The sequence below is a fragment of the Gallus gallus genome, chromosome 3 (genome assembly GCF_016699485.2).
Source record: "Gallus gallus isolate bGalGal1 chromosome 3, bGalGal1.mat.broiler.GRCg7b, whole genome shotgun sequence".
In the NCBI taxonomy this organism is placed as follows: Eukaryota; Metazoa; Chordata; class Aves; order Galliformes; family Phasianidae; genus Gallus; species Gallus gallus.
The window spans coordinates 51,896,688-51,912,570 of record NC_052534.1 but is presented as its reverse complement, the minus strand read 5'-3'; the positions used below and the strand labels follow the sequence as shown (position 1 = coordinate 51,912,570).

General features: G+C 44.7%; 1 protein-coding gene across 4 annotated transcripts; it reads right to left on the bottom strand.

Moving 5' to 3' along the window:
* Window positions 1-6,604: 6,604 nt before the first annotated feature.
* Window positions 6,605-14,350, bottom strand: TAGAP (T-cell activation RhoGTPase activating protein). Of its 4 annotated transcripts, none has more exons than XM_419701.8 (10): window positions 14,269-14,350; window positions 13,768-13,851; window positions 13,609-13,662; window positions 13,088-13,154; window positions 11,910-12,082; window positions 10,987-11,148; window positions 10,408-10,517; window positions 9,486-9,681; window positions 8,972-9,089; window positions 6,605-8,785 (listed from the first exon to the last, which is right to left on the bottom strand). In XM_419701.8, the coding sequence occupies exons 2-10, from the start codon at window positions 13,792-13,794 to the stop codon at window positions 7,608-7,610; spliced, it is 2,085 nt and encodes a 694-aa protein (XP_419701.4). In that variant the 5' UTR covers window positions 13,795-13,851; window positions 14,269-14,350; the 3' UTR covers window positions 6,605-7,607. The 4 variants fall into 4 exon arrangements, with proteins under 4 accessions (XP_419701.4, XP_004935728.2, XP_004935729.2 ...); XM_004935671.5 differs by having other exon boundaries at window positions 11,910-12,079; XM_004935672.5 differs by lacking the exon at window positions 13,768-13,851.
* Window positions 14,351-15,883: the final 1,533 nt, after the last annotated feature.

Below are 15,883 nucleotides of genomic sequence, written 5' to 3'. Positions count from 1 at the left end.
TATCTGGGATTGCCCTGACCCATGACAAATAATGAGAACGTGTTAACAGATTCTATAAAAAAAAAAAAAAAAAACAAAACAACAGCAACAAAAAAAAACCCAAACCAAAACAAAAAACAAAACAAAAAAACCCCACCTCATTAAAATATACTAAGCAAAACCTAACAGCAATTAAGGGTTACTGCTATAGTAATAGCTCTTTCTAAATCTTTGTGAGTAGCCTTGATTACTTCTGTGATACTGGGTATATAAAATATCCATGCCCTTTGTTTCTGGAATCCTTCTGGGAGCTATCTGTTTTAGTTCACTTATGCTGCTATGGCAGATGTAGGTGCTCCATGGCAATACCTTACAGACAGCCAGAGGTTTCAGGTAGCAGAGAGTGTTTCCTTCACAGGAGACCTGCAAGGAGCAAGGGAACCAGGAGTATGGTGCAAGTGTCACTAGGGAGAGAGGTAAGAGCAGAACTGACAAAGCTAACCAGAACCAATAGAACCTAGGGTTTTTTGCAATTTTGTGCAAAAGCATTGGAAGTACTCTGCAGGAGGGGTAAAGGGCTCTGGCTTTGCATGTTGGCAAATGCCAAAATGCCATTGTCTTCATGCGGACATCACAGAATCCAGACAGCAATCCAGACTGAAAAGACTCTGGAGGTCTCTGGTGTATCCCTCCTGGCTAAGCAGGGACAAATTCAAAGATAGATCAGCGTGGTCAGGGCCTATCCTGGCAGATTTTGAAAGTCTCTAGGGAAGGAAGTGCTTGAGGTGGCATCAGAAGTCCTGAAAAGGATCATGCTGCTGCTAATCAATGTCCTGAGATGTCTGGCAGAAATATAAAACACAGTTATAAGCATGCTCCAATGCTCTTGGAGAACAATTAGCAGAAGTGCAGTGAAACCTGCTTATGACATGCTGCAGTAATGGGATCAGAGGGAAGCAGCAATAGTGCAGCAGTGTTGTGTCCTTGGTAACTGACAGCACTCAGATGGTGCCTTTGCTGATGTTTGTAGGCATTAAGTTTAATGCATCTATGATATACAGCCAGTACCTACATATTTAGACCTAGCTCTGACAGTGAGATACTTAGCTTTAATAAAAATATGTACCAGCTTGCAAACTTTGACAAATGAGAGACATAAAAGGAAAAACCCAGCAACCTACCAGAGCTAAACTTGAATCCCAATGATGAGATTACTATTTTTCTAAGCAGTATTGGTGATAGTGATCTGCAGTTGTCAAAAGGATAGCATGCAGATCCTATTCCTCATGTCTTCAAGCCAAAATAGTTAAACTTCCTTTTTTTTTTCTGTAGCACTGCAGCTTCCTTTTGACTTCAGTCCTGAACTTATGGGGCAAGCAGGGCTATGAAATTCCAGTTCTGAAGGGCTTAATGTTTCCAGTGCTTGGAAAGAAAAGATTTTGTTACTCATGATTTCAAGACAAAATTAGCAAATACCATGTCAATTCTCACTCTGAGCATCTTTTTCCCTCAAATTCCTGCACAAGTTTGCTTTTCAGTATGACAAACTTACAGGGCTTGCATCCTTGCCCTTTACCACCCCAGGACTTCACACCCAGTGTCTAGAAAAAAACAGAGAGGGGTTAAAAAGCATTTTAGAGAGTGGAGCAAAGCACAGCACACTCCGTTTTAAAATATAATTTATTAAACTGCTAGTTGGAAAATCAATAGTTGATGACCTTCCTACTGAAACTCAAGTCAATTGTGCACTGTTACTCCCTCTCCAGCCTCTTTTCACCTTCCTTGGACAGGGCACTCGCAGCTGTCTTCCTTTCACCCCAAAAGCTCTGCCTTATTTTCTATCTCCCTTTCTTGTGGGCAGTCGTTCAACTGCACAAAATCTGCAGGGTAAGAAAAGACTGATCTGCTTCTGTTGTCCCTTCACTATAGCCTCTCTGTTTGTTCACCCTAAGATAAATTGCCCTTTATCACATCTCTCCGAGTCAGAGCAAGATCATCCATTTTCATTGAGGTTAAGCTGCACAGTCCAAAGCTGTGCAGGAGGCATATGGAAAATGCAGACCCTGATACCAAATAACTTTACTACAATTCTTCAGTCTTTATCTCAAGGCCAACCTTCCTGAGCACTTAAGGAGAAGGATTGAATTCTCTTCTTTCACATGCTAAAAAACTTCTCAAGTGCTCTATCTTCTGGCTATATCTCTGTCCCTTAGGAGAGATATGTATCTGTATATCTCATCATGTAACGTTCTGTGCTCCTCTGAATACAGGGCTCTGCAGAATTCTGCAGTTGATGCTGTGGATCACTTTCTCACCTCCTAACTGGTTGCGCTAAAAAGAACTGATTGGTGAATTGTATGCAAAGCTCTCCAGCTGCAGGTATATGTAATCATGGCTTTATGGTGGAGACAGAATTCACACTTGGAGGAACAGGGGGAAAGGTGGGGGCATAAATCTGTTTTTCAGTGCTCGAGCCATGTGTATAATGACGTTGAATTGCCCGGGCCAAGACTGGGCAGTAAGCATGAGGAAAAGCAGGCGTATCTCCCATCTTTATCACAAGAACATCTTCTCTTGGAATCTGCTTGGGTTTGGCCTTAAAATAATTTAAAAAAAAACAAACAGTGTTTTATAATTTTGATCTTGACTTGTATGATACTACAGCTGAAGGGCTGGAATCTGGACTGTAGCATCTGATAAGGAAGTTGATGAGAGGTTTGTGGGTTGTGGGGAGAAAGAGTTTCAAGCAGCCGTTGGGTCAGTTCTGTAAAAAGCTGATTGGCTAAAGAGGTTTTGTTTAGAAAGTGACAAATCTTTCCTAGAAACCTTCTCTTATTATTACCCATCAGAGGAAGCAGAGCTTAGTGGGTTCAGGAGTTGTAAACTGTTTGTTCAGACTCACATGCTGGCGCCTCAGGTTAGAAACAGAAAAGGATCTGTGGTCTCCTCTCCCCTTGCAGAAGCTTCACTCAGAAGTGAGAATTAAATTGGTGTAATTGTCGTAGCAAATGATATTTAAAATTATGAGTAATACTTTCTATAAGGGGGGAAAAAAAGGACGACATAATTAGTGATTCTTAGTAAAAGAGAGAGAAAAAAAAACACCATTAAAGAAGCAGCTGGCTGTGTATATGAAAGTCAGCTGCCAATATGAAGATTGTATCACTTATCCAACGCCCCCTTCCCCTGGATTTTTCCCAGGGTTATCGTCTGTCTGTTTGAAAAGTTCCTTCCCCTTGTGAATATCTAACCTTCAGAAGTTCCTCACTGTTCTGATGACACGTGTGATAAGGACTGGCTGCTGAGAAAATTCAGAGAAAAATGTAACCAGAGCGCCTAACCAAGGTGGCTTCCTTTTCCTGTAGTCAGAAATTGTCCTCGTGGAGGCACATGATAGCCACAGCTCCTGCTGTCTGCCTAAAGCTAACAGTTTAACAGTGTGTTATAATCACCTTAGTTTTGCAGCTGGGTGCGATCAGTTCTGGAGATGAAATGCTTGCTGGATCAGTTAACCAAGCAAACTTCAAAGCTAACTTGGTTAATCTCCTGACTGAATTTCTGAGTGAAATTAGTGAATGTTTCTATGCTGCTTTCCATACGAGACAAACATATTCTGCTATGCAGAGGGAACGTGGACCAAGAAGGCAGCTTTTCATGCCTTTCCACTCAGCTCTCACTGCCCCCTGGGTCTGCAAAGCAGGGCAGAAGCTGGCCTGCTGTGTGGAACGTCACAGCAGAGAGGTTGAACAGAAGTGCAAGATTGTATGAATGACACTTGAAAACATCATATTTTCCTGAGAGAACGAATACATTAATGGATTGAAGGAAGAAAGATCATGTTATGTTCACAGAGTTCTGGCAGTGAGCCATTCAGCATAAGCCTTTTTTAAAACGTGGAAGGGTTTCCCTTTGTAGGAATATTGTGGGAAGTGTCTCAAGACACATTCAGATGGTAGATGGATGAAATTCCTGACATCCATAATGACAGCTTTCTTTAGGGAACCCTTGAGCTTGGAGATCCTGGAGAGGAGGCACTGGAAATTAGTAACTCTGTACCTTGAGTACTCTTTCATCTGCTGCAGACTATTGTTCAGAATCCTGAGCTGCCTACTTATATTCATTTGAAGCACACCCTTGTGATAATTAAGTGCTGTAATCTCTAGCAAAAATTGGCAAAAGTATTTTTTCCTGGGTCAAGGGACCTTCCTGTGTGCAATGGGACAGTGAAAGAGTGATTTGCAGTATATGGGTGAGGACTGAGTCAGCCTGGAAACAAGCAGTGACTGTGCTGCTGCAACAATCCAGTGTCTCTCCTGGGTTAGTGCCAAAGCTGGTATGGGCAGTAGAGAAACAAGAACTCCTGTTCCCAGACTAAAATTGGCACATTTTTTCTATGGGTGGCTTTTGGTCTCCTGTGTTATATGTTTTAGTTGTAATTGGAGACAGTTGAAAGCAGCATTTCAAGATGGAACATTATGGTAAAAATAGATCACATGGAACTCCCTACAGTATGTAACTGAGTTATAAGACAGTCATTTTGTGATTAGCTTTTAACGTTCCAAAATTATACATACTCCAGGCAAGAGTCTCCAAACCAGTTTAACTTCAGTGCTACAGGAAAATACAGAGATATTACAGAATCACAGTCACAGAATGGCCCGGGTTGGAAAGGACCTTAATGATCATGAATCTCCAACCCCCCCCCCCCGCCCCACCATAGGCAGGGCCACCAGCCTCCACATTTAATGCTAGACTAGGTTACCCAGGGCCCCATCCAACCTGGTCTTGAACACCTCCAGGGACAAGGCATCAACAACCTCTCTGGGCAGCCTGTTCCAGCACCTCACCACTCTCATAGTGAAGTACAACCCCCTGACATCCAACCTAAACTTCCCTCCTTCAACTTAAAACCACTTCCCCTTGTCCTGCCATTATCTACCCTTGTAAAGAGTTGACTCCCCTCCTGTTTATAGGCTCCCTTTAGGTACTGAAAACCTGCAATGAGGTCACCCCGCAGACTTTTCTAGGCTGAACAAGACCATCTCCCTCAGCCTGTCTTTGTAGAGGAGGTGCTTCAGCCCTCTGATCATCTTTGTGGCCCTCCTCTGGATCCTCTCCAACAGCTCGCTGTCTTTCTTGTACTGAGGGCTCCAGACCTGGATGCAGTACTCCAGATGGGGCCTCATGAGGGCAGAGTAGAGAGGGACAATCACCTCCCTCTCCCTGCTGGCTAACAGTCTTCTGATGGAGCCCAGGTTACCATTTGCAGGAGCACACTACTGGCTCATATTCAGTTTTTCATCCAGCAGGGCCCACAGCTCCTTCTCTGCAGGACTATTGTCTACTTCTAAACAAAAGGCTGAAGAGGGAGAATCTCATTGCAAATAAATAAATAGTAATTTCTAAAAAATGCCAAGTTGTTGGCTTTATTGTAGGTGTCAGCACTGGACTTTGATGGCAAGTCCATAGGAATAGACTGAGTTTGGTTGGTAGGCCACAGTGGAATGCTGAGGAGGGCGCAGTGCAGCGCTAGCTGCCTCTAGCACCATCACACGTACTCAGTCAATTCGAAACTCACGTGTATTACAAGTTACGTGTGCTTGTATGTGCCCGTGAAGACATGTGGTTTTTGTTATTAAGCAGACGTGCATTTTCTTGTTTAATCCTTAAACTTGGGCTTGTGTTGTTTTGTAAAATAGTATGTTAACATGTTCACTGCAGAAGAAATATCCAGAATACTCACGCAATCCTGACACATTTTGTAATTTTCAGTGTCCCAAAGAGCTCACAAAAAATATGAAATTTGCAGTGTGCTTTTAATTAGTGTTGCGAGATAAGTATGATGAGTGTTCCTGCTGTTCTGACCACGTGGGGGCAACATACAAGTAATAACTGCCTAAGCAAACAAGTGCCAGTTTGCTAATCCAAGCATGCTAAGGATGGGTTTACAGAGGCTGCACATTATACCTGCGTTTGTTCAGTTTTTCTCAGAATTTGTGAGTTCGATGAATCATAGATTTAGTGGCCACTTTATTTTTCCACGTGAAAGTAACATAATAAGTTAAATGCTTTATGATAAAATCTAAACCACAGATCAGATTAAAAGTACAAGAAAAGAACGGTATGTATTTCAAAACATTCATACGCATTTCAAAATTATAAGTAATTCTGAAGTGATCTCATATAGGCCTGGTTTTATAGTCATGAAAGAGGTAGCAAATGTAAAACTACAAAAAAAATAGCCAGGGACTCCCATTCTCCTTTTTTCTTTGTTTTGGGTACAGCTACTACCAGAAGATGTCATATCTGAGATGCCTGTGTGCTGTTTTCTAGTTAGGCACTAATTAGCATCTCTCCTTTGTAACTCCCTCTCCATCTTGCTGATAACTGCTGTTGTGTGGCAATGTAATTGTTTCCATGACAGAGAAGAATATATTCCCAAAGTCTAGCTTACAGTTTTACAAAACAATAATAGTGATGCTGCTGGGCAGCTACTTTTCTTCCTACTAATTAGATATGTTGCGTCATTTAAACAGAACAGCAGTGCAGTGTAGTAGTATAAAAGTAGCTACAGTATGTGTAGTTCCTGAGTGTTTTTAGAGAGAGACAGTGGACAGTGTGGCAGTCATGCAGAAAATTTTTTTATTGTAGTGAATTTACACAGGAGAAAACCAAAACTCTGCCGGCTCCTGAGCCATAAAAGGAAAGGTAAGAGCTAACCAAAATAAGTTCCTACATGTAAAAACACATTGCACTTCCTGTCGTCTTTACAAGGTTATAAGGACAACACCTGGATACATTCTTTTCCTTTGTTTAAATTTTACAAATGATCTGCAATTTTAACCAATTAAACCTTGAATCCGGAATGTTCCCTCATGGGATTTCTTTTTATTATTATTTCTCATGAGAGCAAAGCTGAAGATGATCTTTCCTTCTGATTAGTCTGTCCAGTTTATTTAGACTAAGAGCATCTCAGACCTCTTGAGATTCACTTGATACATGCCCATAATGACCCCGGAGGGCTTCAGAGGCTCAGTACACAATACTAATGCTGACTTGTGATCAGACTGTTCTCATGGCCAGCAAGCAGGAGGAAGGAATGGCAGCAGGGTCAAGGGGCTTGATGAAAGAGTGCAGAAATGGCCTAGATGACAGAATAGCTATTCTCCTGTTGGGGTAACTGCCAACCCACTTCTTAATGCAGAAGACCAGCAAGGCATTGCATCAGCCTGATGCACACATGGCAAATGGCATAGAGTCTTTGACTATACAGAGAAGAAGGGGAAAGTGGGACAGGTACTTGGACCTGCATACCTTTTAATTGTCCTTTTAGGGATACAAATACAACACTTTATCAACTACCGACTAGTTTTCCCACACAACAAGTTATGTGCATCATATTCACTCATATTTTTTACATATTTTCCTCCCACCAACACACACCTCTTTTAGTGGAAGAACGTGACATGTCAAAGTGACCAACACTTCAGAAGAGCCTCCAAGAAAAAAATGTCCATATGGAGCTAGCTTATTCTGGGAGCCTTGAAACTAATATCTTACAAAACATAAGCAAGATATCTATTTTTACAACATTTACTTTGTACAATGTAAAGAGGAGAGGGAAGTTTTTAAACATAGGATTCCTTAGCATACTGTATCTGCTCTACCTCAAAAATGGGCTGGCTGCACCGCCGTGCCACATACTCATGTTTGTTCTTTTGACAGGATTCAGACATGGCTCTCAATCGGTACACTCCAGGGGTCACAGGTAAACTCACACGGGAGTTTATTCCAACGGTAACACTGAGAGTTTCAGTTTCTGCATCAGAATCATTCACTGCAGAAACCCTGCCACTGGGTAGGTCCTTCGAAGCTGTACAGGCTATGCCCTGTGCAAGGCTGGTACGTGGATCAGATGGCAAAGTGTCCTGGTTTGACACCTTTAATCTCATAGTCTGAACTGTGAGATTGCAGGAGGGAACGTGGGTGGCCTCACAGTTCTTAGTAGCTTCTTCATAAGAGGGTGGTCTTCCAGGATTCCTCTGGTCTACCTCTCTGAACACTTCATCAGCTGACCTGAAACGTGACCTTCGCTGATATGGTACATGCGGTGGTTTGTCGTCCTCACGGCTGTTTTCCTGTACAATTCTGCAGGAGAACTGATCATCTTTCTTTGTGAAACTGTCCCTCTGGAAACCCATGTGTTTTCCAGGCCCCCAACTCTGCTGTTTTGTTAGTGTTTTCCGGTGGTTTGCAAAAGAGAATGACATAGAATGCTTTTTGACCTCTCGCCTAGCTGTGCTGCAGTCTTCATGAGTCTTGGTGCAAAAGGACTGGGGCCTATTTAAGAAGGTTTTTTTGGGACTAGAGGGTGAAACTAATGGGGAGCTGGTGAAGACTGAGCCATCAGAGCTCTCTAGTGAGCAACTGGAGGATGTTTTGGATAGAGAGTCACTTGATAATTGTGGAGGTAAGATTGCAAGCCGTTTGTCCAGTACCTCATTCTCCAGACCTAGCTGCTTCTGCTGAACTGGAAAACTGTCCTCACTTTTGTTTAGCTTCTGTTTCCTTATTTTGCTTTCAAAACGGTCCTGGAAGGATAGGTCTGGCTCTGAGTACCTCCTGTCCATCATGTTGATGTCATTTTTGCAATTAGTCAGTGATGTGGCAGAGACACATGTTGGATATCTTCTGCTCAAACCAGTGCTTCTTCCTTTGGGCTGCTCTAGCTCAGAAGTACAGCATTCAGCTTCCGGATCTGGGCTGTCATAGGCAGAGTCATTCTGATGAGTAGCACATAGGTGTTCTGTGGGGACAAAACACCTGTTAGTTTTTACTGGCCATGTAAGGATGAAAGGGAACTATCTGAAGATATTCCTGCAAAAGTCCAATACAGCAGGATCTTTTAACATTTGTTTCCATAGATGTGTTCCCATATCAAGCCTAAAAGCAGCAGCCCCAGTCTGTGACAATCCCTAGTCCATTCTCTTACCTGTGGAGCTGTCTATATGCTCTGGCGACTCCACAGCCAAGGTGCTGACAGGCCATAGAATGTCCTCCCCAAATATTTCTGAGCTGTTTTCTATGAGGAACTCCACCAACACCGTCACCTGCACACAGAAAACCATCTATTTCAGTCAAAGGGGCTGAAAATATATTGAACAGTCTTTCCTGCTGCTGCCCAATGTCTTTGTACAGTGAAGGGCAGCACAAAGAAGAATGGCTTCTGCCAAAATCCTTGCCTATACCACAGGGCCTGACACTACAGATGGACTGATCTGGTCCATCTGGTACCAGAAAAAAAAAATGCTATCAGCCACAGCTTAGCATTCCCAGAGTGTGAGTGGTTAGCAATGCCCACAGGATACACACTGCAGACATGTGGGATGAGGGGCAGCCACTCAGCAGTGCTGTTTTCTTTTGTGTGGCCTTTGCAGAAGCAGTGGGATCCCTGAGGGTGGGTCTGAGCTGCTCAAGGAAAGCAGCTGGTAGGTGAGCCCACTCACCTTGTCATTCATCTCCTTCTGCACCTCCAGCGGCAGCATGCTGCCTGTCCCTGGGCTCAGCATGTTTGGGCCTACGCAGATGGCAAGGTTGTTGGCATCCATCCTGTTGGTGTCAGCATTCTGGCTGATGCGGTGGAGCACAGAGAGCAAGTGCTTCAGCAAGACCAGGTTTGGTCTGGGCAGTTTGTCAGCCACCCTAAGTGAAAACAGACAGAACGAGATGTTAATTCCTTGTGCGGTGGCCACTACTCCTTTATTTGAGCAAGCCTCAGTTGCACACAGACAGTCAGCACTTCCTCCAGAAAAAGGAATGTCTGTGCTTTCACTACTTTGCAGAAGTATCATTCAGAAATCCCCAACAGCAGGTGAGCTTGCGGGTAACTACGAGATCCTGAATTATGAGATCTCGACTGAGAGGAAACACTACAGCATCCCGTGTCACTGAGCAGAGGAGGAGGCATCAGAAGATATCACCAGAGGCTTCCCAAGGGTGCGTGAAAGGCTGTGGTTGTGTCAAACAGCTCACAAAGCCCTTTCTGCTACCTTTCACCTCTGCTCCTTCTCAAGGGCACAGCACAAGGCCAGCCTCACTTGTCCAACCCTGCGGCCATCAGGCCTACATCTCTCATCAGCACTTGCTACACCATGCAGTGACCACATTCACTGTGACACTGTCAGCTCCCTCCTCTTCCTGGCTATAAGTGATTCCTAAAGCAATCCCAAATACCTCCAGGAAGTCCTGCTGCTAGAGAAGTGCTTCTCTGTTCTACTTGCCCTACAACCCCCACGGAAACAATTGCAAATGGAGAAACAGGTTTTTAAATGAGACTTAAACTCCAGAGAAGGTGCTGGACACTACCAGCCCCTCCATCACACTGGGATGTTATGTTCTGTTGCAGAACTTGCTAATTGCAACACTTACTCTTTCAGTTCTTCGATTTTTTCTTGCTTGCTTGGCTTCTCCAGAGCGAGCATCCACTTGTCATACAGATCATCTGACAGAAGTTTGGAGGGAATATTTCGGAGGAAGTCCTGCAAAGTCAAGAGACTGAGATGAGACTTTGGACACTAAGGGAGCATGGCTGCTACTCGGGCTCTTTATGAGGGAGGTTGGCTGGAGCTACCTGCTCTCAAAGGTGACCATCAGCTCTACAGAGAAGCAGGCTTCACAGGTACATACTGTGTGCCCTTACATCAGTGCAATAAGAGGCTATAGCTATTATCTGCTTCTTGTTCATCGCTAAATCTCAGTGTTCCTCACAGAAGAGGATGCTGAGGAGGTGGAAGTAAGTTTCCTGTGGGCACGCAGAAAATCAGCAGCAGAAACGGAGCTGAAAATCCGTCGCAAAAGGAAAAAGCCAAACTTTCCCATGCCTAAAACATTTAGTTTTGTTTCACTCTTTTTTTCACCTGGAGACCCACCTAAGCCAAATCTCTGCACTACAGTGTGCCTGTGCAAATTGGCTATGTTCTCCTACAGCTGAAAGTCAAAGGAATTTACCTTCAAAACCACTGCCAGTAGATGCACAGTTTTGCTTTCCAAATCAACATTCCCGCCTTTGTTTAGATCCTCTTTCAACTCCTTGCGTGCTTTCTCATTGGCAGCTTTTCTGAATATACCTTCAGTGGAAGGTCCTTTCATGTACAATATAGCTAGGAGATCCTACAGAAAAAAAATAGACAGGCATGGGAAAAATGTTATTGTGAGTGAAAAAAGGTCCTTTAGCAGGTGGACATTTCTTTAGATACAGGAGAAGACAAAATGACTGTAGGTATACTCCACTTTATACGAACCAGCATCTAGTTCTATCTCCAAGTAGGTTATACTGGTAATAATCTGATTTTTTCCCCAAACCAAATTATTTTTGTACTCCAATGGAGTCACCCCTGCTTCCTTCCAGAAGGAAACAAGAGGTGGCTCCCAAGCCAGGCTGAATGCCTAGGAAATATTTCTTAGAGGAGAAAAAAGCCTGCGTATAGGAAAAGCCAACTCAGTGGGAGAAATGTTGCAAGATCATTTTTAACTCAAAGATAAGTCTTTGATTATTTGTCAGTGGCAGCCCATAGCTGAGTGATATTTCAGGGAAATACAGAAATCCCTGGATGTTTGTGCTGCTGAAACATTTGTTTATATGACTTCAGTAAAACCACAGATATTTATACTGAGAAACAGATCTACTTCTCCCATTCCTGGTCCATGATGTCTCCACTCAAAGTAATTTCCGGTGAAAGTTGCATAGAGTGGACAGAACCTGCAGATCTGATTCATTCTACACCTGGGAAGAGCCCTGAGCTTCTCAGAATTTTCCATGGAGAGGACACACCAAAACCACTCATGTCCAGAGTACTGTAGCACAAGCACTGGGGATCCTGCCTCACTCTGGAAGCCAGAAGTATGATAAACATATCACCAGGATTGCTTACCTGGACTGGCTGGGGCAGTGTGTCGTCTTCCCCACAAATAATTGCCAGAGGCTGGCCAAACAAGGTGATCTTGAGGCCAGAGTCCAGCTGCCCCGGGGAATCCCCACTGGTGGAGGTGCGTCTCAGAGCAAATGGCCACGATATCACCTTCTTTCTTTTCTTCATTTCATCTGCTGCAAACAAAAGGAAAAATTAAAAAAAAAAAATCAATTAAAATAAAACAACCAAGTTATGCTGCCCTTCATCTGTGTGCAGTGTTATGTGGTATGGAATGAAGAGCAGAGGTGTATGTTGAAGTAACAACTCATACTAAACGGGTAGAAACTGAAAGACAACCAAATTGTTGCTAAGGAAACAACTGCCTAAACTTTAGAACTCTGACCATCCCTCTAAGGACACCACCTTTCCTGTTTTCTGAGGGTTTTTTTACACTCTAGCCACTGTTTCCTCTTAGAGAATGGGAACACATAAGGCATAGAACTAACAGTATGTATCTGACATTTATAGAGATTTTTGATATTGCAGAGGTTTCCGTGATAACTATCTAAGGTAGATGTGTCACTTGGGAAGCTTACAATGACAGTTTCCACTATGCAGTCCTGTGCACGAAGGAGATACCTCCTCCCGAGGTGAGCATCACTATTGGGCTGTATTGGCTTCAGGGTCAGAAATCTCTTAGCAAGGGTTAAAAGCTGTGAGAAAGTCACTTAATGCTATGGAGTCATATAAAACTTGCTTTTGATATGCCTGAAAAACAGTGTGGCAGGACAGCTTGCTCCAGTTCTGACCCTGTACCACGCTGGTCTCCTCACTGTTGCTTGCACCATGAGAGCAAACAAGTGCAGCTCTGCTGCAGCTGGGTGTGTTTGCCCTGGTGTGTAATCAAATGGGTAGCGGTGAGCTGCAGGGCCACACCCCAGTGGACATGCTCCTGTCAGAAAGCAGCACGCTCACTGATGTTGCTGCCAAGGAACACAATTAAATCTGGCTCTGAGGACCACGGAGTAGGGATGCACGGGCAGGCGTCACCACCATCTGCACTGAGCAAAGGGAGGCCGCTGCCTCCTGGGTCGTGCTGGGGCTTGGGCTGCACTGAGGGCCATGAAGTGAGCGGTTCTATACAAGCACTGCAAGCATTACATAAGAAGGTAGTTCCTCAGTTTGTTTTTAAAACTCACCAGCCAACTGGCAAAGTCCATCCTCAGTGTCAGCTGGGCCCAACAGGGGGCATTTCTTGGCATCAGCCTGCAAGAAGCACGCCAGAGTTACAAAAGAGTCTCGAGCAACCTGATGCAGCCACGCAGAAACCCACGAGAAGCCCAGGGAGTGACCAGAGTGAGCAGACAGCTGCCGAGGGAGCCCTGGGCCCGGCTGTGATGCTGCCTTGCTGCCCAACAGGAGTGCTGGTGACAAGGGACTGCGTGGCAGCCACCCTGGGTGCTGGCCGACAAGCCAGTCACAGCCCTAGCGCTGTTAGACTGCTGCTGTGACTCCAAGAAGCCACAGCAGGACATGAGCTGTCTGAATGTGGGGAGAGGGAACAGCCTGCCCATCTGTCTCCCCCTGGCACTGGGGATTTCCTCCCAAACCCTCCCGGTGAGGGGTCTCTGCCGTGGGATCCTGATGGGGCGCGCAGCAGGGGCTGAGACATCTCGCGTCAGTGCCCAGCAAGGAGCTGGGAAACGTAGCAACTGCTTACCTCTGATGGGCACTCAATCAAACTCTCCATGTTTCCAGCATTTAGTGTCTTCGACTAGACAAGAAAACAAAGATAAATGTGAGTAATTCAATGCTACAGTTCAGAAATCAGTGCTTTTCAAAGTCGCTCTGTTGACAGAGCTGAAACAATGACACTCACAGTATTACAGCTGCTTAGCACTTTCATTAGGAGTTTAATCGGGGGAGCTCTGCACTGTCTGGTTCCTCAGGACCTTTTGTTTGCCTGTTTATTGAACAAGGAACAGACAAAAAAAAAAAAAGAGCTTGGTAAAGCTGCACCCTTCTTTCCTTCCTTTCCTTTCTGCCCCGCAAGCCAGCCAAGCATCTCAGCGCGATCCTGACCAGGATAGCCCACCCGGGTCAGCCATAAAGCAGCGCTTGCTGAAAGCTCCCTCTGTAATGCCCTCAGTCCTGTGCTGTTTCCCCCTTCATTCACTCAGACAAAAAGCAGCTTTCCATTTTTAATCCATGCAAAAATGAGCAGACAGTGACAGCTATGTGGGACCGTTGATTTGCAAACACAAAACTAAGCAAGACAGTCAGCTCTGCCCACAGACTGTTGGTGCACATCTCTACAGCTGTGCCCGGGGCTCCCCAACCGCACCCCAACAACACATGTTCGTCCCCAGGCTTTGCTTACCCAAGGAGTGAGTCCCGCTGGAGCTCCTTCACCTCCTGTGGGCTGCAGAGGACAGGGCAGGCAGCATCGTTCCCCTGCTGCTAATCCTTTGGGCGGGCGCAGGCGACTAAACAGTTCTACCCCACGTGTGCTGCCTTATATAGTGCAGAACAGCAGGTGGAAATTCACAGGCAGGAAGAAGCATCATGGGGCAGGACTGAGATGCTGCGACATTTCTGGCTTCCTCTTTCCTTTTAGAGGAGCTCTGTGTTGTTTTTTTTTTTTTAGGGTTTTTTTTTCTTTCTTTTTTTTTTTTTTCCCTTAAAGAAGAGAAGAAAAAAAAAACACCCATGTATCTGTTATGCATGGAAAAGATGAGCCACTTGCCAGGTAAAGGTTCCATCTCGCATCACTGCTGCGAGGTGGGATGTGCAGAGAGGGCTGTGGTGTGGGCAGTGAAAGGGCAGTGGGCACCGTCTGTTCTTTGGCTCCCAGAGATCAGAGATTGTGCACTTTAAAGATGCACTGCCAGATCGACTTGCACTAAGAAGAATTAAAAAGAGGAGGAGCGAAACAGCCACAATTCAGAGAAATGTTTTTTACAAAACTAATGACAACAGTTTAATATCTGAAAGCAACGCAGGCACACACTTTGCAGATGCCAATCAATTCCTGAGGATCTAAGCGTCAAACAGGCTGGAAATGGATTATCTGGAAAAGTTACACTGGGCGGTGAGCTGTTCACTGCTGATGTGGAATTTAAAGTAAGCTGACTAGAAAGGAGAACGCTCCCATTTCTAAATGCTATTCTGCTTTAAAAGAAGAAACAACATTAGGCAGTAATGCAGTTGCGTATAACAACATGTAATAAAAACTCTTGACGAAAATACTTCTTAATTAGAATGATGTGTCCAAGTAATAAGAGATTAATCCAGCTGGAGAGCTCAAAAAAAGCCATCATTTGTGAAATGCAGGTGCAGGCTCCACATTGACAAAGTGAATTATGGTACGGTATTCTGGGCACCAGTCTTGATGCAGGGGCTGGAGCTGAGGACCAAAGGACTGGCAGTATTTCAGCAGTGAGTCCAGCAGGAAAGTTGGCTGCCTTGTTAAACTGGTCTCACTGGTGCTTCCCCTGCAGGTTGCTCTGCTTCTTGTCTGCAGGGGACAAGGCTGTGTCACAGATGCACATCCGCTGCTGAATTCACCCTTAAAGCTGTTCTTTGCATACGTGCATCAGATCTGTCCCATGGAGTATTGACCCAGGGATGTCTCTGTGAGGCAGACAGCTGGTCGCAGCTCGGTTCTGCCTGGCAGAAATCCATGGTACAAAGCTCACTGCTGGCTAGACGTGTCTGGAAGGAAAAGAGGAAGGCTGCTTGGCTTTTCAGGGGGTGGAGGTGGTGTGGGTGAACTTTCAAATTCTCCGGAGGTTTTGTAGTTTCGGTAGCTTCTGTGGATACACCCTCCTGTAGACTAGAGGTAAAGCTTACATGAATCAAAATCACTTAATCTACAGTCCTGTGCATTTAACGCTGATTTTTTTGTTACCACCGTAACTGATTTTTTGTTAATCAGGAGTCCCATGAGGCTACAGTACATACACCATCTCCTTACTACATTCCACAGGCTGATT